The sequence below is a fragment of the Musca vetustissima genome, unplaced genomic scaffold, assembly GCF_032173495.1.
Source record: "Musca vetustissima isolate MV318-11 ecotype Yass unplaced genomic scaffold, APGP_CSIRO_Mvet_v1 utg704, whole genome shotgun sequence".
NCBI lineage: Eukaryota > Metazoa > Arthropoda > Insecta > Diptera > Muscidae > Musca > Musca vetustissima.
Window position 1 is genome coordinate 551,148 of NW_026876336.1, and position 24,536 is coordinate 575,683.

Sequence of the window (24,536 nt, forward strand, 5' to 3'; positions counted from 1 at the left end):
ATAAATGAAAAAGAAGACATCAGAGGAAATTTGCCAAAAAAAAAAATTAAAATAAACCGGATATTGATTAGACACAACAAAAGCACGTATATTCACGCCGATTGTTTGATTAACTGCTTTGTCATGATTAATTTGACATTTATTGTTAGCATATGGATGTCAAATTGATCATGATAAATAGAGAATGACATGATAAACCGTAATACTATTCCCAGGTCAATACAAAGAAGAGATAACATGTTGATGAAAGCGAGAGAGAGAGAGCGACGGGAAGATCAATAGTGTTTAATGCGGTTCACATTGTAATAAATAGAATTTTAATTTTAATTAATTATTTTTTGATTACAATTTAATTTCTTTCCAGAACATTTGTTGTCATTTGCCCTGCCAGCTGGCACACAAAAATAAAATCGCGTGAATTCCATGTAAAACACATTTATTCAAATTATTTCACCATTGTGAATATTTATAAGTTAAAATCAAGCTTGGGTCAAATTGCAACAACAAAAAAATTAATCAGAAATTTAGTTTTAAATTCCAAAACGTGATGATTTTCCATTATGGATTTTGTTTTTGCCTGTGGCTTTGTGTGAAATTATAAAATGAAAAACAAAGCCCAGCGAGAAAAAAACACATGTAAAATCTGTATTGAAAAAACAAAACTGATATTGCAATTGAAATATAAAGCGGATACGGCGGGGGAAGGTGACAGAGGTGTCCTGCAATAAATTTAGTTGCATTATTCATACAGTAAATTATTCATTCGACCATACCCAGACCTAAATAATGAGTGTAGAAATTTACATACATACACATAATACAGCTATAAACCAGATATGGGTATTTCCAAAATTATGTTCTGAAATGCATTATATTAGATTTACACGAAACAAATTTATTTGACATATATACGTAGGAAATGACAATTTAAAAGATGTTTGATAATAAAATATTCGATACAAAAATATCGACACGATTTATAAATCAAAGTAACTAAAACCGAAAAAGGTTTAGACTAGTATTAATGTAATTTAATTATTTCAAATGTTAAAATTTGTTTTAACCACAGTCTGTTTTAACAAAAATTTCCAACTTTATTGTTTTATAATCCAATCCGGGTTTTAATTGTTATAATTTTGCTTTCCTTTTTCCAAATTTCAGACAAATATAATTTGCCCCATTTAAATGTGATATGTATACAAGCAATCAGCTGATTGTCATTTAGTTTTATCCTAGGCCTATTAACAAGGTCATCCAGGGAGGCCAGCTGGATATCAGCTGATTCTCAAGTTTGCTGTCAAAATGCATTATTGTGAATTGACTTTCATTATGAAAACCTAAACAGAATCCAAATTTTTAACATTAGAGTTGAGAAAGAACAGCTGACTTGCGATTGATGGGTGACCTTATTAATAGATGTTGGTTATGGGGTACTTCTGGATTTCGATTTAAATTTGTATATGTAAATGAACTTTAAGAGAAGATTTACACTTTCCAGCCCTGTCATTTTAATATCTATTTTTTTTAATTTCATTTATTTACCATGTAAACCCCCATCTAGTAAACACAACAACAATAATAATCATATGGTACATTATTGCAATTTTATGACTGGTGATCATAAAGAGCTCAACCAACCAAGCAACCATTGAACTAACAAACACTGACAAAAATAAAATAAACTTAATAATATGTAAAGACAAATATGTATATACATTTTTTCGCCATACGGCACTTGCCCGACATGTCTGTCCCGTGTGGCTAAAAGAAAAAAAAAACAATTAAAACAACAAATAAATGCTAGTCACATTTCAGCGACATTTACAATGCCGTTCATTTTTTTTTTGTCGTACAAAGCAAGCGATCAACGCCAACGTATTGTTTGCCTATGGTGCGGCATGTCTGTCCATCTGAACCCCCCTTGCGAGCGTTCTGGTCCCTCCTCCAAATTCAAGTTGCAATTTAATGAAAATGCCAACAACCATCATAAATTAAAACACATTGTACATTCCGACTGAGCTTTGCATTGCATTTTTTCGGTGAATATTCATTTAGGAATTCTGTTCGCCACTAAAGCGTATGTGAATTTTTATTGCAAAAGCAAACAAAAAAAAAACAATATAATGTAATAGAAAAATTACTGAACAGCCGTTGTAACTAAAAATAAAACTTTGTGATATATTGTAAATTAATTTATTTTATTATAGATGTATGTATAATATACAAAAAAGGTAAAGATATTTAAAAGTAAGATTTTGCAAACATTATTAAACATTTGTTTTTAAATTTTAGAATATGTTAGTATAAACCCTGTTTTAATATATCACGCCATTAAAATTGTCATTTCCCCTGATAACACGTCTAAAAAGTGTCTCAAATTTATAAATCACTTAATTTAGCTGTGAATCAGCTGATCACCCGGTCAGCTGTTTGCTCTCAACATCCATTATTGTGAATTAAAAGAGCAATTCAGGAGAACCAGCTGGATATCAGCTGTTTCTCAAGTATGCTGGCAAAGTCCATTGTTTTGAATTGACTTCACATTATAAAAACGTAAACAAAGTCCAAATTTTTGACATTAGAAATGATGATGATCTTATTAGTGATCATCAGCGAGATCTGCTGTTTCACAAGTTTGTGAATTGACTCCATATTATCAAAACGTAAATAAGGTGCAAATTTTTGACAGTTAAATGGACAACAGTTGTTTTACGATTTCTGAGTGACCATTTTAAGACCTTTGAATCAGAAAAAGTTTCCAAAATTCGTTTTCTTTTTCAGTATAATAAAAGTCGTTTCATCTCTTCAGTTGGAAAACAGAATATCTGCTCTCTCTGCCCAAAATCAATCTTATCGCGAAAGAATTATTAATTATGCAAATCTGCTCAAGGAAGATCAGCTGTTTTTGAAGTTTCTGTCGAAATACAGTATCTATATGGAAAATATCACAATGGAAGTCAATTCACAATAATGGATTTTGACAGAATAAGAAACAGCTGCTATGCAACTGGACTCCCTGGATGACTTTATTATTAGGCCTTGGTGTATTATATAATTTGCCAATTAATTAATCAAATCTGCGAAAGGAAGATCAGCTGTTTCTAGAGTTTGCTGTCAAAATACAGGGTTGTCCATTTCCTGATTTCAAAAGTATGGAACTGGAATTCGATGTCTGTCAAACTATGTTTGTAAACTAATTTTTATTTGCTTTTAATTTGAAAGTCTGGCATTGCCACAGCCACATATCGTATTATAAGTTAAGACTATGATTTACAAAATCGTTCAACTATACTAACAATTGCCAAAATTTTGAAGGAATTTGAAGAGACTGAAGCAGTTACAAATATTGTAAGGCCTGTGCATTATCACTTCGCTCGTTCCACAGCCACATATCGTTTTATAAGCGTCAGATTATGGCGTATTTTGTATTTAGATTACATCCATATAAAGCTGCAGATCACGGTGGAAGGCAAGTTTTTGAACAAAATTTTCTTCAGCGATAAAGCACATTTCCCACTCGGTGGGTTTGTTAATAAATAAAATCGTTATATTTGAAGTTTTGAGGATCCTCACGTAATTTACATCCGGAAAAAGTCACTATTTGGTGCGCTCTTTGGTTCGATGGTGCGATTGAATCTTACTTCTTCGAAAATGAGGATGAAACGACTGCCAGAGGCAATTCGGAGCGTTATAGACCCATGATAACCGACTTTTTTGCCTGCTATTGGTTTCAAGAAAACGATGCCAGATATCACACAACTCGAGCAAATATGTCTTTATTACCGGAGACATTTCCTGACAGCGTAATTTTTCGCCGTGACGAATCAGCTGGCCATCAATATCATGCGTTTTGACACTATTAGACCTTTTATATGGGGTTATGCGAAAGACCTATATTTGCAGATAAACTTTCAGCTCTTGAGCACTTAAAAACCACCCAAAATTCGTCAAGTCATGGCTGAGATTCCACCCAATATGAGCCAAAAAGTGGTCGAAAATTACCTCGAAAACAGTTCGCGTGGAGGTCATTTAAATGATGTAGTATTTCACACATAATGTCAAGATTAAAGCTTTATAAAAAAGACAATATTAAAAGGATATAGCATAAAACTACGAAATGGATAACCCTGGGGGAATTGAACCCTCCTCAACTATTCCCCATCTTTTCATTTTCAAAATATAGTTATATGTTTTCAACACTTCAATTACATTCCTTCCCTTTCATCTGCATTTAAAATAGCCAAGCTTTTCATTACTCCTAGCAGGACCAAACCCCTCCTTAAGGAATTTTCTAGTCCCTTTTGACTCCTTGTAATTGAGTTACATTGTGTCAGCATAAATGAACTCTAAATATACATCTCTCTCTCTCGGTGACAATTATGGTCTAACAGGCTTCAATTATAGAAATTATTTCTAAGAAAAGGATAATGGTCAACCTTTAATAATAATAGACTCTCTGCTGAATACCAAAAATAAAACCCACTCCATGGAATCCCAATGACATTCAAAAGCGTGTTATTTTAATGAAAAAGAAAAAAAACGAAAATATCATTGAATTTTATTTCAATAACCAAATAAAAGTAAATAAATAAATGCCGACAAAAGGAATTTATCAAATGAACTTTTATACAAATAACTTTCTGGGCCATAACCCAGTCACCTTCTTTCTCTTCTTCAGGATGATGAAACACGTGCAGAAAAGCACGTCAACTATTTTCAAGGGGGTTTTGTGGCATTTTATTCTGTGGCTGGGATGCGCAGGACGAATGTAATGGAAAATTCCCAAAAATTAAGCCGCAAAACACAAACACACACAGCAATTGTTTACCTCGTGTACACAAAAAGTGTGCAAACACACATACATACCTATATGCATAATTATGTGTGTGTGTACATTTCAAAAGGACATATGGCAGGATTTGTGCACACATTTTAATCTCTTGATCTCTTTACTCTCTTCCGCAGTAATAACACTTAAAATCTCAGTGTGACCAAACATGACCTACCATCATAAAAGAGAGGTCTCATTTAAGAAAAACACTCAAAATAGAAGAGAGCGTATAAAAATTCTTCACAAGGATAACAGCAACAACAATGAAAGTAAATGTGCTCAAAAGCATTTTTTGCATAAAATGAGAAATACGTCCCAGTAACTAAAGAGAGTTGCAAATTGAAGAGAGAGAGAGAGAGAGAGAGTATGCAAACTAACTAACTACCCTCCATTACTACTATTCTTGCATATAGCATTGAGAGCAAAGAACCTGATTTTTTGTCTTGCCTTTTGTTTGGCATTTTTTCTACGTCATCAGTTATTTTTTTCGGTTATAGATTTGAATTTCTTACGTCTGGGGTACACACCCCAAAAATAGGTATGTATGTCTGTATATTTGTTGCTGCTGTGGCTGCGTTGCGTTCGTTGTATGCCTTGCTCTCGATTATAAGTCAAGTGTGTATTCTTCGTTGCAGTATTTAAAAAATGAGGTGTAAAGACGGACATTTTTTGGGGGGTTTCGGCTTTCAATGTCCTTGTATAAAATTCAAGGTTAGTAAACTGTTGTTGGTGCTTTTGCACAATATGTGGGTTAGACCGAATAAAAAATGTTTAATTTTTTGGAAGAATAGTAGCTTTAAATAATTAGACCGTAACATGTAAACAATTATCTGGCCAAGGATGGTCTGCAAAAAACCTAAAATGATATTTTGTGGTGATAGAAGATTCATGAGTTACCCTAAACTTATCGAAACGTTTTTTTTTGCAAGTCAAAAAAATACATGTTTATGAAATCCACTCGATCTCAAATGTAAAGGGTTTGGGCCCCACGTTGGGCGCCATGCTGCTAAGTTCCGTTTCATGTGACGCTATAGTTAGAGCATGTCTTGCCAGCTCAGTCGTTAAAGCATAAGTCTCTTAAAGTCAGGGTCCTGGAATCAGGCCCCACGTTGGGCGCCATATAGTTATGTTCCGCCTAATGTGGTGGGGTTCCCTCCAGCTAACTCAGTCTCTCTCTTAATGTAAGAGTCGTGGTTTCAGGCCCACGTTGGGCGCCATACTGATACTGTTCGCTTAATACCGCTCAATGTTGGGTTTCCATCTAGATCAGTCGTTAGAAAACGAAAATCTTAAATTCAGACTCGTTGGGCGCCATATTATTACGTTCCGCTTAATACGACGCTATGTTTAGATTCTAACTAGCTAAGTCGTTAGAACTTGTGACTCTAATGCCAGAGTCATAGGTTCTGACCCCATGTTGGGCGCCATACTGTTACTTTTCGCCTAATGCGGCGCTATGGTGGGATTCCATCCAGCTAGCTCTGTCATTAGAACATGGAACTCTTAATGTCAGATTTGTGGGTTTGGGCCCCACATTGGGAGCATACTGGTACGTTCCGTTCACGTGGCGCTGTGGTTAGATCATAATCGTTAAGGTATGAGACTCTTAATATCAGAGTCGTGAGTTCAGCCCACACGTTGGGCGCCATTCTATTTCTTCCCTCATAAATCGCTGATATGGTGGGGTTCCATTCAGCTGGCTCTGTCGGGGCGCTATACTGTTACGATTCGCTTAAGGTGTCGCCATGGTGGATTCACAACCAGCTCAGTTAATCTCAGATGATGGGTTTAGGCCCCATGTTGAGCGCCATATTGTTACATTCCGCTACGTTAGATTTCCAACTAGTTAAGTAGAGAGTAGAAACCCATATGACCAAAACTCTCCGAATTGACACCTTCGGACAAATGTGCGCACCAAACAGTAATATTTTCTGAATGGAATTGCCTTTTTCAATTATTTGAGGATTCTCACGACCCAAAATTCGACAATTTTGCTAATTAACATAGCCACCGAATTAGAAATGTGCTTCATCGCTGAAGAAAATGTTGTTCGAAAAATTGCCGCGCACCGTTTAATGTTCAAGCATACATTCTTCGTATCTACGACGTTTTGAATGGCCAGCTGCTTTTAGTTTGCGTGATCTCCAGCTTTATATGGATGTAGGTGTAGATCTAAATGAAAAATACGTAATACTGTGCCGTAAGACAGTCCTAATTCCCATGAAACGACGAGGAGCGATACATTCGGATTTTCGCCAACACTTTCCTTATAGCATCGATATTTTCATGGGAACGAGCGACACGATGCAGTCGCACCTTATGCCTATTTTTTTATTTCCTTACTAAAAATTACGAACTAACTAAAATTTACTAGGCATTTGTAAAACTGGTCCCCACATATGATGTGCAATGTTATAAAATTATACTGCAATGCAATTAATTTGCATTTTTATTTTGTGAAAAAAAATAATTATCATAAAAATTTTAAATTATAAAATGTAACTGTGTGGGTTTGTTATGGCTTCATATTTTTGTAATATGGCTAAAATAATTTTCAAACTGTGCAATTTTTTCGGTTTCGCTTGTAAAATTTGTTAAAGTTATGTTTGCCATTTTTGGTAAGTAAGACAAATGAAAGAATATGACCAATTAAACGAAAACTAGCGTTGGCCAAGCAGCAACAATGTTATGCAGTTAAAAGGAAATAAAGAAAGTTATATAGCCAGAGGTATGAACTGGTTTTCCATGCTGGGTAATTTAACAACAAAAAAGATACCCTATAGTGGGAAATAAACTGTTTTTATGTAATTACTATGGGAAGTTTTTAGGAAATGAAATTTGAATTGAAATCTTCATGCTGTTATAATTAATTTTGTTTTGCATTTTTTTTATTTTGGAATATATAATTTTATAACAATTAACCATGCCGCCATAGGGTGTTTGGCTACCGGTGAACCAATGTCGTTTATTTTATTTTTTTTTCTTTCTTTCGCCTTAAGAAGCCAAGCTATCAAACCAACCATTAAAACAAAAGAAGCCTATTGGGTGATAGGAATGAAAACAAAACAGGTTTTTGGTATTTTCTCTTGAACGGCATGATCATGAAAATCCAAAGCAAACGTAAAATTGGATGCAGCTGCAGCATCATTTAAAACTGATGCAAGAGAGAGATAAACTCCCCAATGTGAACTCTTTTGAAAAAAGAGTCAAGACGCCTTGAAACTCACCACAGCCATCAAAATGAAAGCGAAAGTAAAAAAACAACCACAGCAGGTGCAGCACCACGGTGATCCATCAAGCCCACACCCTTTACCTTTTCCCCTACCTCTACACATTACTAACATAAATAAAAACTTGAATAATTAACACAATTAAGTAAAATTGCAACAACAACAACAAACAAATAATAATAATCGCCAACAAATCGTACGATTATGTTGTTTACATTTCGATCAGCAAAAGAGAAAGAGAGAGCCTCTGCTGTGAGTAAAACCATTAACGACGAAGAAGAGCACGCACTCAGCCATAGCTGAGTTATGTAAACTTCATAACAAAAAAGAGCACAAAAGTTAATTGTTTGGAATAATATTAAAAACAAATGTTTTTATTTTGTAAAATATAATAGAACTTGTTTGCAAAATAAGTATTTTTTTTTTAAATAATAAAAAACACAAAATCATGCAATAAAAAATAAAACAACAGCAATTTAAAGTCAACAATATTTTTGTAAACCCTTTTTAAACCAGTTTTAAACAAACATCCTACTTTCTTAGTGGAGAGAGTACTTTACTCAGAGATGGAGAAAGAGAGATAATTTGTTTGGTAACAGTAATACACACAGTGGGTAAATTGTGATTTAGTGGGGAAAGGCTTAGAAAATGGAGTCATATTAAGAAAGAGAAAGGAAAGTAAATTAAAAAAATATAATTTCTAATGAATTGTTCCGAATATTTTGGAATACTACTTTAACGAGGCCATTTGTATAATGAAAAAGCCAGATCAACATAATCGTTTTGGAATTTCGAATTAGAGAAGAGACGTATAGATCACCCAGAGAGACCAGCTGGTAATCAGCTGCTTCCTAAGTTTGCTGTCAAAATTCATTATTGTGAATTAACCTCCATTATGGAAACACATGATGCAATCTCTCAATTTTGTTCTTATAATATTTCACATGATTGGCAACATTGCCTATCGAATTCAAGTAGAAATTACGCACTTTGACAGTTAATCGGGACATCAGCAGCGCTAAATGAACTACCTATTTATTGTGTCATGATGGAAACATAAACAAGAGCTATTAATAAGTACACCCGGCAAGCGAATGTCAGCTGTTTTACCTCAAGTCTAACGACAACAATTTGGACTGTAATTAACAGGCCTTGAACGTAAACAAAATCCAAACTATAACTACGTTGTCAAGGTATTATAGCTTTGTGTGACCCCAAGAGTTTGTAAAGCCGCGAAATATTGGCCCATCTTTTAGTAAACTGATCATATCTTTCTTTGACTAAGTGAGGCGGTTCGGACCGATTAAGGCCCCTATGGTTTTTGGTAATAATCGATTTTAGGAGGTGAAGTGGACCAAAAACTTTATTTTTGTCGACTTTTTCTGATCGCTCTAGACCCGAACACCACGAAATTGTACGAGGTGAATGAGATCTGACTGTAGAATATTATGACAGCTTTCATGTGGAAGGTCAATATTTAGCGTAACAAATTGACCCAGAAATAGTAAAATTTGAGTCTGTGGCGTATATATTTTACACCTGAAGGACTTTGACCGGAGATGTTGACAAAATTTCCAAGAGGAGCGATCTACCTTTAAATTGATATCAATTATTGTGTTGTATGATGCGAAAGTTATGTTTAGAACTTCCCGGTGTCTACATATTCCAATATTGTTTAGTATTACCCTACTAGAGAGAGGGCAGTCACGAGAACCGCTTTGCAATTGTACATGAAGTTCCGGTTATGGTCAAGAACGAATCCTATAAGTTTCGGTAATGATTAGATGAAAACACCTAAAGGTGTTTTGTGTCTCTTTTTTCTGGTTGATTTAAGGCCCCACTTATATGCCGAATATCGCCAAGTAATATCCATAAAATATGCCAGGGTAAGAAAGAGGAACTTTTGACTTCTAATCGATGTAAGGGAGCAAATATGGTCAAATATTGCCCATGCTCGGAATATAGATCCGCTGAAAGTTAGGCTATTGTGTAGGTAATCATATGGTCGGATTTTATTACCATTTTCATCAAATTATATTAAAGGCACACTTGTTTGAATACTTACTTGAATAAATATGAATAATCAAGCCCACTGTCTAACTTGGTTTCAAACAGAGCATAACACACAACTCTTCCCTAATGTGTACTGAGGCCAATCTTTACCTCAAGAGTCCCATTAACTCCCGGACCAAGCGCGAGAGTGAAAGAGCACAAAATTATGTTGTAAACAAAATGCATTCACCGAAAGAGGAAAGGAAAGAAAGAAATACCAACAACAACAAAATAGTTGGCAACAACATGAATATCTTTTAAGACGATTTGGCCTACTAGACAGGTATTAACCAAAATCTCAGTAAGTTAGTGTGGATCAGTGTACAAGAGTGAACGCTTGTTGACGCGTCGTCTTTTCACGTTACTTAAAAAGTGGCTTCCGAACATAACTCGCAGTTGTTTTTTTGGGCAATTTCCACATACCTTTTGGTTAGCTAGCCCGGGTTAAGCTCTAATACCAAAAACAAAAATTAAAATCAAGCCGTCAGTCACAAGTCACTCCTCACTCAATCAAAGCCAAAAAGAGCTTCGCTGTAACGCTTTAAAGTGGTGGCATGGCATAACATTCGACGTGCAACCAACCATCCGACCAACCAAACAAGGGCCACAAAACGAAATTTTCTATAGAAAGTTTTATTTTCGTGTTCGTTGGTTCGTTCATTTTTGTTTGTTGTTATCGTGTATCGCATTATTTGTTCGTGTTAATTCAACAAGTTTCTCGCCTGAGTCCGGAGGTATGCGCATGCGCCGCCGCCTTGTCGTCTTGTAAATATACAAATTATTACGCGAGTGTGCATTCCATCAGCTAACCAACCACTCCGTTAGTCAGTCAGTCAGTACGCCAACTCAAAATTGAAAAAATCGAAAAGAAAAAGTTTTGTTTAATAAACTATTTAGCAAATATTTTGAGTTTTTTCGGAAACAAGGCCAGCCAGCGCGAAATGTCGGATGTGGAAAATCCACAACAACAAGTCCAAGACGAGATTAAGAAAATCTGTTTTGAAGGAGCCTGGGCTTGGATTATTGAAATTGCCTTTTGGTGTTTAGTTGCCTGCCTAATCATGTATCTCATCAGACGTTTGATTGAGGGTCCCTTCTATCGCAAACCCAATCGCATAGATGGCAAAGTTGTCATCGTGACAGGCTGTAACACTGGCATTGGCAAAGAAACAGCCATGGAATTGGCAAGGAGAGGTGCCCGCCTGTATATGGCCTGTCGTGATGCTGCTCGCTGTGAGGCAGCCCGTTTGGAGATCATTGAGAAAACCCAGAATACCAATGTTTTCAATCGCACTCTGGATCTCTCGTCGCTCTCATCGGTGCGTCAATTTGCCGAACGATTCAAGGCTGAGGAACAAAAACTGGATATTTTGGTGAACAATGCTGGCGTCATGGCCACACCGCGTAAACTCACCGCTGACGGCTTTGAACAACAAATGGGCATCAATCATTTGGGTCATTTTCTGCTGACAAACCTGCTGGTGGATCGCCTGAAGGCTGCTGCACCCAGTCGTGTGGTGGTGGTCAGTTCGGCTGCCTATGTCTTTGGTCGTATCAACAAACAGGATTTGATGAGTGAAAAATCCTATTCAAAATTCTTTGGCGCCTATTCGCAGAGTAAACTGGCCAACATTTTGTTCACAAGGAAGCTGAGTGAACTTCTAAAAGATTCCAAGGTGACAGTGAATTGCCTACATCCTGGCATTGTTCGTACCGAGCTGATGCGTTACAATACCTGTCCCAAGACATGGAATGTGGTTAAGACTGTTATTGACATATTTATCCGTTCACCCAAAGCTGGCGCCCAAACGTCACTGTTTTTGGCATTGGATCCGAAATTGGAATGTGTTACGGGTGGTTTTTACTATAATATGTTGAGATTCCCTGTGCTGCCTAGGGCCAAGGATACGGAAATGACTGAATGGTTATGGCAGGAAAGTGAAAAATTAGTGGGGTTGAAACAATCGTTGGCGGGTGCCGGAAAAAAGGAAGAGAATTCTTCGGAAATGGAACAAGTTAAAGTTGTGGCGAGAGAGGATTGAGGGAAGAGAGTCGAGTGATTTACTTAAATTCAAAAATAAAATAAAGAATGAATAAAGGAATGAAACCTTGTACCAGTTTAGTTTGTAAATTATTTAATTTTTAGTTATTGATTTTTTATATTTATTTTTACATATATTTATATTTTAAATATTTAAAGAAAACCAAGATAATTAAAATGAAAATAAATTTAAAATATTTATTTATTATTACAAAAAAAAAGTATATTTGTTTCATTGTAAAAAGGGATCGAATGTATAGAAGGTATTGTATATATAGAAGCCCTGCAGAATCCACAACTGTTTTACTGGAAAACCTTAATTAAAAATGAAACTTAAAAGTGGAGAAGTCCTACAGACTCAACTTCTATGGAAAGTGACCTATTAAAAATATGTTATCTTCTTCAAAAAATTTGTTCGATTAAAAATAGGAATACCAACTTCTGATTGACTCTTTGTTTTAAATTTATTGTCGTTATAGTTCTCGTCATGTTAAAGTGGATCCTTTCTTTTAAGGGTTTTAATATTTTTCAAAAGAAGCCCTTTATATTTGGTCTGTTCCCGTACGCAAAACGGAAGAAATCCAAAACAATTTCGATTAATAGAGAATTCCTGCAGATTCAGTTTTCTGTCAAAATCTATTATTGTGAATTGACTTCCATTATGAAAACGTAAACAAAGTCCATATTTTTGACATTTGACTTGAGAAATAACAGCTGACTTTCGCTTGCTGAGTGACGATGTAATTGTAGCTTTAAAAATTATTGACATATTGAGAGGTTCCACTGTATAATTCCGACATTTAAATGTATCATCAATATCTTGTCAATGTCATTTAAATCGATGCCGACAATGTTAAGCAGAACATATTCATCAAGTAGACATTTCTTCTCACCCTTCCCACGCCATCTCTAGCCCTCTCATAAAGTCTAACGGCTAGTATTAATAGATTCTCTCTAGGCAAAGTCCAAATGACAATATACTAGCTAGCTGTCAATTGTTTTGTCACACAGAGACAATTGGAACGAATTGGATGAACATCTAAGCCGTTATTGTTACAATTGGTTACGCCGTTACATTGGTTCTAATTGGAAACCTCGTTTAAGTTTTTATGAGGTAGGGTAGGTCATGTTGACCAATTTTCTGTTGTGGACTTTGTTTCTTGTGGATTCAATTAGAAAAAAATATCTGGGACAATAAAATTATTTAGAAAAGAAGTCCATAGTCCGATTGGAAGAGAAAATGTGATATACTTACACACGAGGATGATATAAACGTACGGTAAATGAGACGTGCTTTATGTCATATATGTATGTAAATTTGAAGAAGAATTCTAAAGGGATAGTAGATTGCCTCACTACTACTCACACCACTACTCAAAAGATGGCATTTATATTGATCTACACCATCATAGTAAACCGCATCGTATATGGCAACCCTGTACCCATCAACAACACGTAATGCGAGAGATAATTATGAGGGAGAAAAGAAGCAAAAAGAAACTTATTTAAAAAATAAGAACGAGGAAAGAGTTAGCTAATCGATATCAAGGCCTGATCTCATCCAGGGAGACAAGCTAGATATCAGCTGCTTTCAAGTTTGCTGTCAAAATCCATTATTGTGAATTAACTTTCAGTATGAAAACGTAAGCAAAGTCCACATTTTTCTCATTAGACATGACAAGAGTCAGCTGATTTCGCTTGCTGGGTGACCTTATTATTATTAGGTCTTGATCGGAAACGTACAGGATTTAAAATAAATCTCGGATATTAGACGAACCAGGCACATTCTCCTGTAGAGATGAAGAAGGAAATCAGGTGACAAATTCTGATAACATGTTATGGATCTGAAAGTAGTATTTTGCAAAGCTTTAGTAACGATGAAGAAGATATCCCATGACCAATAGAAGATGACATTATAGAGTGTACCAACTAGCCAATATGAGGCCAGAATTGTCATAAATCTGTTGAAGAATAATAAAGCAGAAGACTGGTGGTCAGATCAGGAGCATGCATCAGCTGATTAACACAATCTGGTTAGATGTATTAATCAGCTGATGTCCAATAAGCTGATAAGATCTGCTGCATATCAGCTGCTCTTCAAGTTTGCTGTCAAAATGCATTATTTTGGATTGACTTCAAATTCTGAAAATCTAAACAACGTTCACATTTTTTATATTATTGCGAAAAACAGTTGTTTTTTTCTCGGTGTCCTTTTTAATAGGCCTTGCTTGTAACTTACTCTATCAAGGCCTATAAATAAGGTCATCCGGGGAGACCAGCTGGATATCACCTACCTCTAAAGTTTGCTGTCAAAATCCATTATGGTGAATTGACTTCTCTTATAAAAACGTAAGCATAGTCCACATTTTTGACATTAGACTTAAAAAAAAAACAGCTGACTTTCGCTAGCTGGGTGACCTTATTAATAGATCTTGCTACTCTATATTAGATGACATTTGTAGAGCACAAGACGTCATCAGTCATCTACTGCACAGAATATGACAATCTATTCATGATGTAAATGACATTTCTAGGTATCTACTATTGATTACCTGTCATTCACAATAATCTACCGGAATAGTTCATCTCTCCAAAAGACACTGAACTCTATATTTGTAATACTAGAGAACAACTTACTTTGCTTCGTACAATAACGACGTCAGAGTGAGAGACACAAAAACCAGAAATCAGAGACGAAAAAACGACACGTAGCGAAATACGAACATGCAGAACAATGTCAATGCCGTTGTGTAAACATAAATGAGTGCATATGTAGATATGTACGGATATACAAATATACATTACGATGTTTTAAAGTACCAATTGTGGGGAATTGAATTGGCCGGCTGGTGGCTGGCTGGCAAGTACATAATTGAAAATCACAAATGTAGCGATTTTTTTCTGAACAAAGAAATCAAGAAAGATTTCACAGCAATGTTTTCAATTCATTCATGCAATTAACCCGCTTTTTAGTTCACTGAAATAAATAGATTTTTCTTTGCCATGGTCCATGCTGCCGGGCTGTTTTGTAATGACGCGCCATGTATGTGCGAATTTAACGTCATGCGTAACGAAAATGACGAACTAAATGCAATTGCCGTTTTATTTTTCAAATTGTTTACAATGAGGAAATGATGTAAGTATATACAAACAGCTGATCGCTTTCAAGTGTATAGAAAACAAAAAACATTGAGGTGTCAGCATATTATATAACATGTAATGTGTAATCTAAAAATATTATACATTTCATCTTCATTACTTAAGCTTAGAAAAAATGGCATTAAATTATGCAAACACACTTCAAGTGTTTGGAGATTTTAATCTATAGCTTAACATGTAAACATTCGGGTTTAATGGATTCATGAAATTTAAAGTGGCATGTGCTTCAAACAAGTGGTTTTTTGTGGAAGGTAAGTCAGTAGGGATCATATGAAACCATATACTGAGGGATAAAGACAATGTAATATCTATAATTGCCTCTGAAATTTGTCGTGTTTTATATAGAGTTTTATAGTGTCAAAAGTAAAGGTGTGGGATTTGGAACTTGGGGTTCTTTCTTTATTTTAAGTGTAGCTTATAATAGATTGTATCTTGATTACCACTCTTTATAGAAAAATATATAGGGAAAAAAATGTGAATTAAATCAGTTGTTAGCTTTTACAGCTGGATGAAAATCAAATCAGCTGTTTGTTTTCTAATTTTAGTATATGTTCTGCCGAAGCAAGAACGAGCTGATTGTTTTGACAGTTTAGCACAAGGCCTATAAATAAGGTCATCTTGGGAGATCAGCTGCCTCTCAAGTTTACTGTCAAAATCCATTATTGTGAATAGACTTCCATTATAAAAACGTAAACAAAGTGAAAATTTTTGACATTAAACTTGAAAAAAGAAACAGCTAACTTTCGCTAGTCACCTTAATAAGAGATCTGGTCACCTTAATAAGAGATATTGACTTAGCATATATATTGCCCTCAAACATGTTTGAATATCGTATATAGAATAAAACACACATTAAATCAAATAAAAACTGTATTTGCCTCAACAGCTCACAAAGGTTTAAAATCAACCCTTAAATGGGTTAAAGCTTCTATGCGATTTTTTCTTTAATTTTTTTGCTAACCATAATGAATGGAAAATTCCACAGCTGGTTATTGTTCTCTGGCATGTTTCGTTTATAAATTGTATTCAAACACATGCATGCTCGCGAATGAATATAAAACTATACACACATTTACATACATACATTAAATTACTTTACAGATATAATTAGATATTGCATTTTAACGAAATATTGAAATATTTTCTCTTTATTGGTAGTGGTAAAAAAATGGAAAAAAAAGTTTGTAGAAATTGGGTATTTAAGAAATCTGAAAAATCGAAAAAATTTGTTGAGATTGGCAGGCAAATTAAAAATAAGCAATTAAAAAAAGGCAAATAATAAAATATTTGGCACGTGCCTTTGAAAAAATATTGTAAATTCTTAAAGAAATATGTATATATATACACATATAGAGAAAAATTAATAGAATTATTCCACACAAACTTCGGAAGGTAATAAAATGTCGTGAGGTTTGGCTAATAAAAAAAGTCGTAAAATTTTGCAATAATAACTGCTTCGCTTGCACACGCCAACTGTTTTATTAAAACAAGTTTTATATAAACGCATGGTATATAAATATATATAAAAACAATTTGGTTTTCTTAAAACAATATTTTCTAGGAAAGGCATATTAGAAATTTAATCCACAGTAAAATCCCGTAAAAAATTGCATCTATAATGTGCCTTTTTATGAAGGTATGTCAAGAGAATTAATCCAAGATCTATCAATGAGGTCACACAGCAAGCGAATGTCACCGGTGTTCCCACAAGTCTAATGTCAACAATTCGGACTTTGTTTACGTTTTCATAATGGAAGACAATTCACAATAATGGAGTTTGACAGCAAACTTAATGAGCAGCTGATATGCAACTGATCTCCTTGGTCGACCTCATTAATAGGCATTGAATTAATTTTACGAAACAAGGCCTATTAAGAAGGCCAACCTGGAAGATCAGCTGCTTCTCAAATTTTTGATATTAAACTTAAAAATACAAAGGCTGTTTCCAGATTCTATTGTGACCTTAATAATAGGCAATGGAAAATAAAGTTCAAATCTTTCCCAATAATCTTGAAGATTAGTTTTATATGCCATGGAAAACTGTGAAGATCAGTTGATTTTTCTCGAGTTTTTCAATTGTTTTCTACTCTTTATCCCTCAGAACACATCATATTTGTATATAGTTTTCCAAATCAATTTCGTTTGTCCTCTCCTCCAATTCATAATTACAGTTCAGTTGGAGTACATTCCTATTAACAGAACATTAAAAACAATTAACACTGATTATTACAACTATTTCAACAAATTGACATTTGTCACATGACCATAACAAAGCATTTTCAAGTTCAATAACAACAAAACAATGTAATGACAATTGTAATCACTATCAGATGACCTAGAGACTATCGAAAGTTTTCATGAGCAATTCTGAGTTAAATGTTTGTTTGTGGAGATTTCTAGGCTGACAGAAGGTCAGTTTGCAAAAGGGGAAATCTAAAATATATATTAACAAGAAATAACATATAAAGCCTATTAATACCACTCCTGAACATCAGCTGCCCCTAGAGCTTGCTGTCAAAATACATTATTGTGAATTAAATTCAGAGAATTAAAAGAAACCAATGTCTATAAATAAGGTCATCCTGGCAGACCAGCTGGACATGAGCAGCCTTTCAAGTTTGCTGACAATTTTACAAGTTATTTAAACTGGAAACCATTTTGACAGCTCAAGTGTCAGTCAGCTGATTTTCTTGGATACATTTATACAATGACTCCCATTCTAATTTTATTGATTATATCCAAGCCAAGTAATAAAGTCATCCAGAAGAAAACGCTGGATATTAGCTGACTCTCAAGTTTGCTGTGAAAATCCATTATTCTGAATTGATTTCCATTATGAAAACTTAAAAAAAAGTCCAAATTGTTGACACTAGACTTGAGGGAAAACAGCTGACTTTCTGGTAAGGGATCATACAATTTATTTAAACTCGAAACATTTTGACAGCTCAAGTGACAGTCAGCTGATTTTCAACTGACTTTCGCTTGCTGTGTGGCCTTTTTATAGATCTTGAATTTCATTGATTTTTTTGGGAAAATAATTCTGTGTATCCTATATGATATTGTATTATATAAAAAATGTCTATAAAAAATTAAAATCTATTGATAAACTTCAACAATTTATTATATTTTAAATTCCCACTCAATAATCGAAACCTCGCCCAATGTCTATCAAAAAAACGTGACACATTTTACAATTGAATGTCATTGAATTGTTGTTGCTTTTGTTGCACTTTCAAGTGCACCGAATACAACACAAAGGCAAATTACATCGACAGCAACATTATTTTTATCAATAAATTAAAATAACAAAATCCCTTTTTGCATCTCTCACCTCCCTCCTTAAACTATGGTTTTGCAATCAACGACGTAATGAATTTATGATTATAATAAAAAAACTATTATAAAATAATTTAAATTCAATATATTTTTATAATTTTATAAAATGCTTTTTTTCTAATCTTATGTAATAGTTATAGTTATTCACTGTGAATAAATTAAACAGCAAATAGTTAATGATTAATACCACCTTTAGCACATTGGGCGCCAGAATAGTTGTTTAACTAGTGAGCGAGAGTCATAACGCTTGAGAAAATTAATTTCACAATCAATTGAAATGAAATTCTTGTTGTTTGGAAAATTACAATGGGAAATCGTTTTAATTGATTTATTAAGTTAATAGGCCACAGGGAATGACAATTCAAATTAATTGTAATTAAGGTTGGAAAAAAATAACTATTCGAAAATAAAAACTATTGGCATTTTCATTTTAAGAAAAATCTATTGTGATTAAATTGATGTACTTTACTAAAAAAATAAATAAGCTGAAATTTTGGTATTTTTAGGAGGCGTAAAATAGTCTAAGATCAATTAATAAGGCGAGCAAAAGTCAGCTGGATTTTCTGAAATCTAATGACAACAAATTGGACTTTGTTTAAGTTTTATACTGGCAGTCTATTCACAACAATGGATTTTGACAGCAAACTTACGTAACAGCTGATATCCACCTGGCCTCCCTCCATGACCTTATTAATAGACCTTGAAGTAGTCTAATTTGTTTACGTTTCTTATTGGGAATTTAAATCCCACTGGACAAGATCTACTAATAAGGCCACCCAGCTAGCAAAGGTCAGCTGTTTTTTCTCATATTTAATGTCAAAAATATGGCTTTTGTTTACGTTTTTATAGTGGAAGTCAATTCACAATAATGGATTTTGACAGGAAACTTAAGAGGCAGCTGATATCCAACTGGTCTCCCTAGACGACCTTGCTTATAGGCCTTGCCACTGGACATATTTTGACAGTAATTTTGGGAAACAGCTGAACTTCTTATACTTATATATAGTTACATTTGCTATCGTAACCTATCCTTATCCAATTCCAATCAAATTATTTTCAATTCTTTTTTCTTTTTGTATATATAAAATCCATTAATCTCCCCCTTTTCTCAACCTAACCCTATTTTCAAATGAATATTTTGAAACGTAAATGCCAAACCATCGAAAAAAAAACAAACTGTTTATACAGTCATCAGACCAACAGACCACCACCATCATCATTATTATTGGCGCAATATAAATGCGGGAATCAGTGCGGAACTCAATTTGGCTTGTTTAAGCAATTATGGCTTGTTGCTCGTTTTTTCTCTGTTTCTTCTAAATGCAAGAAGACTAGGTGGCTGGTGGAGAAAGGCAAAAACTCTGACAAAAGTGCCTATCAGATTGTTGGCTATTAACATTTATTTTCTTAGCTGTGTCTCGGCTGGTGGTGGTGATGGTTAATAGACTTTTGTTTAGTTCGTAATCTTGCTTCTTGCTTAGTGTGGCATTTCCGATTTATATATGTATTTTCTCTTTTTATTTGTTGTTGTATATGAATTTCCTTCTTTCTTTTGCGCTGAAAAAGATTTCAATTTCAAAATTTACATTTACATATGAATAAGTATGTGAAATAATTTTAATAATTAAAAATAATTATTGTAGCATCGGTGGATAGGAGAAAAAGAGGTTGTCTAAAAGCCCGCACACGAAATATAAATATTGCGAAATTTTGTATTTTTTGAATTAATGAAAAGTATAATTAAAATTATTCCACAGTGGGCTCATAAAAAAATGAAAAGTTTAATATTTTTAGAATAAGAAAAGGATTACAAATATTCTATAATTTCGGAGGGAGTCTCATACAGTTTTTAATGTCAAACAGGAGGATTAAGTGATACTTGTCCTTGCTGTCAAAATGATATCTAATTTGAATCTATTAGTTGTCATAAAACAGCTGATTAATCTTGATCAAGGTCTATAAATAAGGTCATCTAGGGAGACCAGCTGCTACTATCAAACTCCATTATAGTGAATTGGCTTCCCTTATAAAACCGTAAGCAAAGTCCACATTTTTGACATTCGACTTGAGAAAAAAAACAGCTGAATTTCGCTTTCCTATGTATTTGTTCCAATAAGAATTTATAAACTCTTCAGGAAAATAATACAAATTATTAAATAAAGAAATTTTCATTGCAACTCCACTGTTCTCTAAAACAATTGCCTGATTGTTTATTTTGTAATAGTAGTCAGTCATGTTCATTACACGCAACACGCTATTTTCAAAGATAAAAAACAAGTGAATGAATATGTATTGTTTAAGTTTATAAATATTTTGTGCACATGTCATTATTTCATCATTGTCATCGTCGTGGGACTCATCAAATTTTCTTTGAAAACTCTAACTCCCCCATAACCCCCTTTAGCCCAGCTGTTTATCACTTAGAATTTACAGAGACAGACTACAACAATAACAACACAAATATCTAAAGTTCAAATACTTGTTGAGAGACAAAAAATTGCATTTTCAATTTTTTTTATCTTATTGTACGAAATTCACATGCCACCAAACGATATATGAATGACGAGAACCGAACGGTATGGGTTATTGCGTTTTATTTATTTTATTTCTTCTCTTCTCTTTTTCATTGAATGCTTCATTTTCATGTTGATGTCTATAATCATTCTTGATGTATAATGTCATAAATAAATACACTTTAATTATTTATTTCATTTCAGCATCGGCATGCATTGTTGTGACTGTCTGCCTACGTCTATATATGGTTCGTTATCTTTTGAGAGGATGTCTCATCACCATCATCATCATCAAGGAAACACAAGTGTATAACATGTTCGGCCATTGGCGCCATCATCAAGATATCCCAGCCATGTTATTATAATGAGATATTTGTATTTTCTGCTAATGACAAGGACTGTGCAAGGATAAATGTAGGATTGTATCAAAAGTCTTATTGAGTGAGGGTGGGAGGCAAATGTCGTTTGATGTATATATTTTTAAAATTATTATAGATTTTTTATATTTTTAGTAGCATTATAAATAGATAAAGAAGATGTCCTTTAGAAAATTAGATCAATTTGTATTTCTAGCATTATTATGAGACCAGATAAATTATAATACATATAAAATTCAAACAAAATATATGTTCCAGAACCTGCAAGAATATACAGCTTTTCCTACGATAACAAATTTTCCTTTTGTGATATCGAAAAAATAGTAAAAAAAAATTAGTAGGTACTTGTAGTAGGGAAACAGTCCAAAAAATAGTACTTCAAATGGATATAGAAAACAGATTATGCTTCCCTGTTCCTTTCTTATCCTAGTATAAGTATATGAGGGCCATGCCAAATCCTAGACCTACATTCTCATACTTTTTGAATCAATTTCCCCTATACCCTTATTAATACCACTTTCCACTACCATCTCTTTGAGTCATTGCTACCTTTGAGTAATAATTTCAATATTTATTATTATTAAGAAAACACTTATTGTTTTCAATTCTCAAACTGTTATCGTACTAGATAACCAAAAAAAGAACAGACGTTGATCGATCGATAAAAAAGAAAACAAATCAGCTACAACTCATTGAGTACATTACAAGTGCATACAATTGATTACAATTTAAATCACAAAATTAAAAAAACGATAAAATATTATCAACCCATTTTACGTCAATTCAAAAACAAATTCAATCAACTACAATTTCAAGCATTTCAGAAGTGATAAGATTTTGCCATTACTTCCCCTTATTTTCCTAAAATCATATTAATTACTATCATAATTACTTTATCGTCTTACTTTATTTTTAAAAATTCCAATCACTCTTCTATCAATTTTTCCCTCAACACCCTTTTATAGTTATTTTAACTGCTGTTATAGCCGTTAATTGCCTTAATAAATGGATGACAATCTATAAAGTCAAGACAGAACAATTGTATTAATATTAATTGTTCGTATTCGAAAAATAATTCAAACCAGTTAATACTGGTTTTCAATGTAAAGAAAGCAATAAAAAAGACAGCAGAACAATAAAATACAAAATAACAGTAACAGCTGTAATTATTTTTAGCAATTGCAATAAAATTGCAAAAAAAAAAATAATCATAATAAACAGAAATGCAATAACATAGTTTATTGAAGCCGGCTGAAAAAAATATAACACTGGCTAGAGAACGAAAAACAACTAAAGAAGATAATACTGGCTAGAACGTGATATAACTATAGAATACAAGGTATAACTAGAATAGGTACAAAAATATAATATACATGATTTCTTTAAGCTTCTTCTCTTTCAAGGTTAGATTTTTCGAGCTGTTACATTACATGAGAGGGCAAATTTGTTTCTTGATTGAAATAAATAAATTTGCAAACATATATCTAATATAACAATTTTTTATTAGGTCTACTGCATAATATTTTTCTTTCATATTTTCTCAGTACCCCACTTTAAATGATTTGGCACATTAAATTAATTTTCTATATTATAAATGGGAAAAATATTATAATTATTAAAAATTAGCAGCCTCCATCATTTTTTCCAAGCTTCTTTCAAAAAATCATTATTCTCATAATCAATTAATTAGAGTCTCTAAGGGATTGGAGAACTTAATATTAGTTATATATTAAAATTATTTAAATTTATTTATAATAGAGGTAAAATTTATACTGTTTGATTAATAAGTTGAAAAAGCCATTATATTGAATCACGTGTAGCCTGCAAACCAGGAAGACAATTTATTTTCATTTCTAAACAATTTGCAAGTTCGCAACCTACAATGGTCAAACCCACATTAATCAAATAACATTGTTATAATAAAAAAACTAAACAGAGAAACAATTGATGGGATGAAAAAACAAATGGACATGTGTTCTAACCAATGGTCTAAAGATGGACCATTCTCAGATGTGCACACATGACTAGCACACTCGAACAATATCGGAATATATATCAGCCTGGTGTGATCATCTAACGAATATTGTATTTGTTTTTATTAAGACAATAACTGTAGAGGCTCATAAACAATTTTGTTGAACTATTCATTGATTTGAAAGATAAATCGAATGGCGTTCTAACTGGCAATTAACTATAATTGAATAATTACAACAAAAGTGCAATTCAATGGAAAATATTTTTTGACTGTCTCAAATGACATGTAAATGTGACTAATCATCAAATGCGATGGAAATGAGTCAATTTTTGAGATTTATTAAATAGGGAATTACACATTTCAAATAGTAAGAAATGAAATGAAGGAAATAGAAAGGATGGAACTGGCTATATGATACTCTACAGAACATTTGATACATACAGGACGTGACCATAGGGTTCATATTATATACCATAATGATTTTAATAAAAATATATAGTGGATCATTTATGAGAGCTTCTTAACCGATTTATAATAAATTGGACAAGGACATCGTAATTTTGTAGATGGTGCCAAAATTTCCATTTTCCATCCACTTAGGGGCATATAGTCCATTGTGTTCATTCTAAATACGTTGTAGAAAAAATATACTAGAAATAAAATGATGTATGAAGAAAAAAGTAGTGGTGAAAACCGCTAGTTCAACCAAGACAAACTTCTGGCAAAGTTGATTAATGAATTTTAGGATCTACTTCGAAGAAAAGTTTAGTGTCTTTTTCTCAAATCATCTGTGCGTATGTAATATGTTTTAAACCAAAAGGACACATTTTTCCAAGACTATATTTCTTCTTGTTCGACCAAAATTTAGTTTGAAGTGCTTTCAATGCAATCTGAAATTCCATATTAGATAGCTTTCAAGATTAAGTTCCGACAGAACTTACTTGGACGGACATAATGTTGGTGTACGGAAAATACACATTACTATTCAATAATTTTAAAACTAACGGTGTATCACTTTTTAA

General features: G+C 33.4%; 2 protein-coding genes across 2 annotated transcripts in view; both read left to right on the forward strand.

Moving 5' to 3' along the window:
- LOC133338860 (protein ROP) overlaps window positions 1-24,536 on the forward strand; it is a 324,624-nt gene that overhangs the window by 61,349 nt on the left and 238,739 nt on the right. The window lies entirely within an intron of this gene.
- LOC133338921 (retinol dehydrogenase 12) lies at window positions 11,019-12,155 on the forward strand. Its single transcript, XM_061547050.1, has one exon. The coding sequence runs from the start codon at window positions 11,055-11,057 to the stop codon at window positions 12,153-12,155; it is 1,101 nt and encodes a 366-aa protein (XP_061403034.1). The 5' UTR covers window positions 11,019-11,054.

Bases quoted from the DNA above. Each gene is read 5' to 3' on its own strand.
- LOC133338921 (XM_061547050.1), top strand. From the start codon at position 11,055: ATGTCGGATGTGGAAAATCCACAACAACAAGTCCAAGACGAGATTAAG.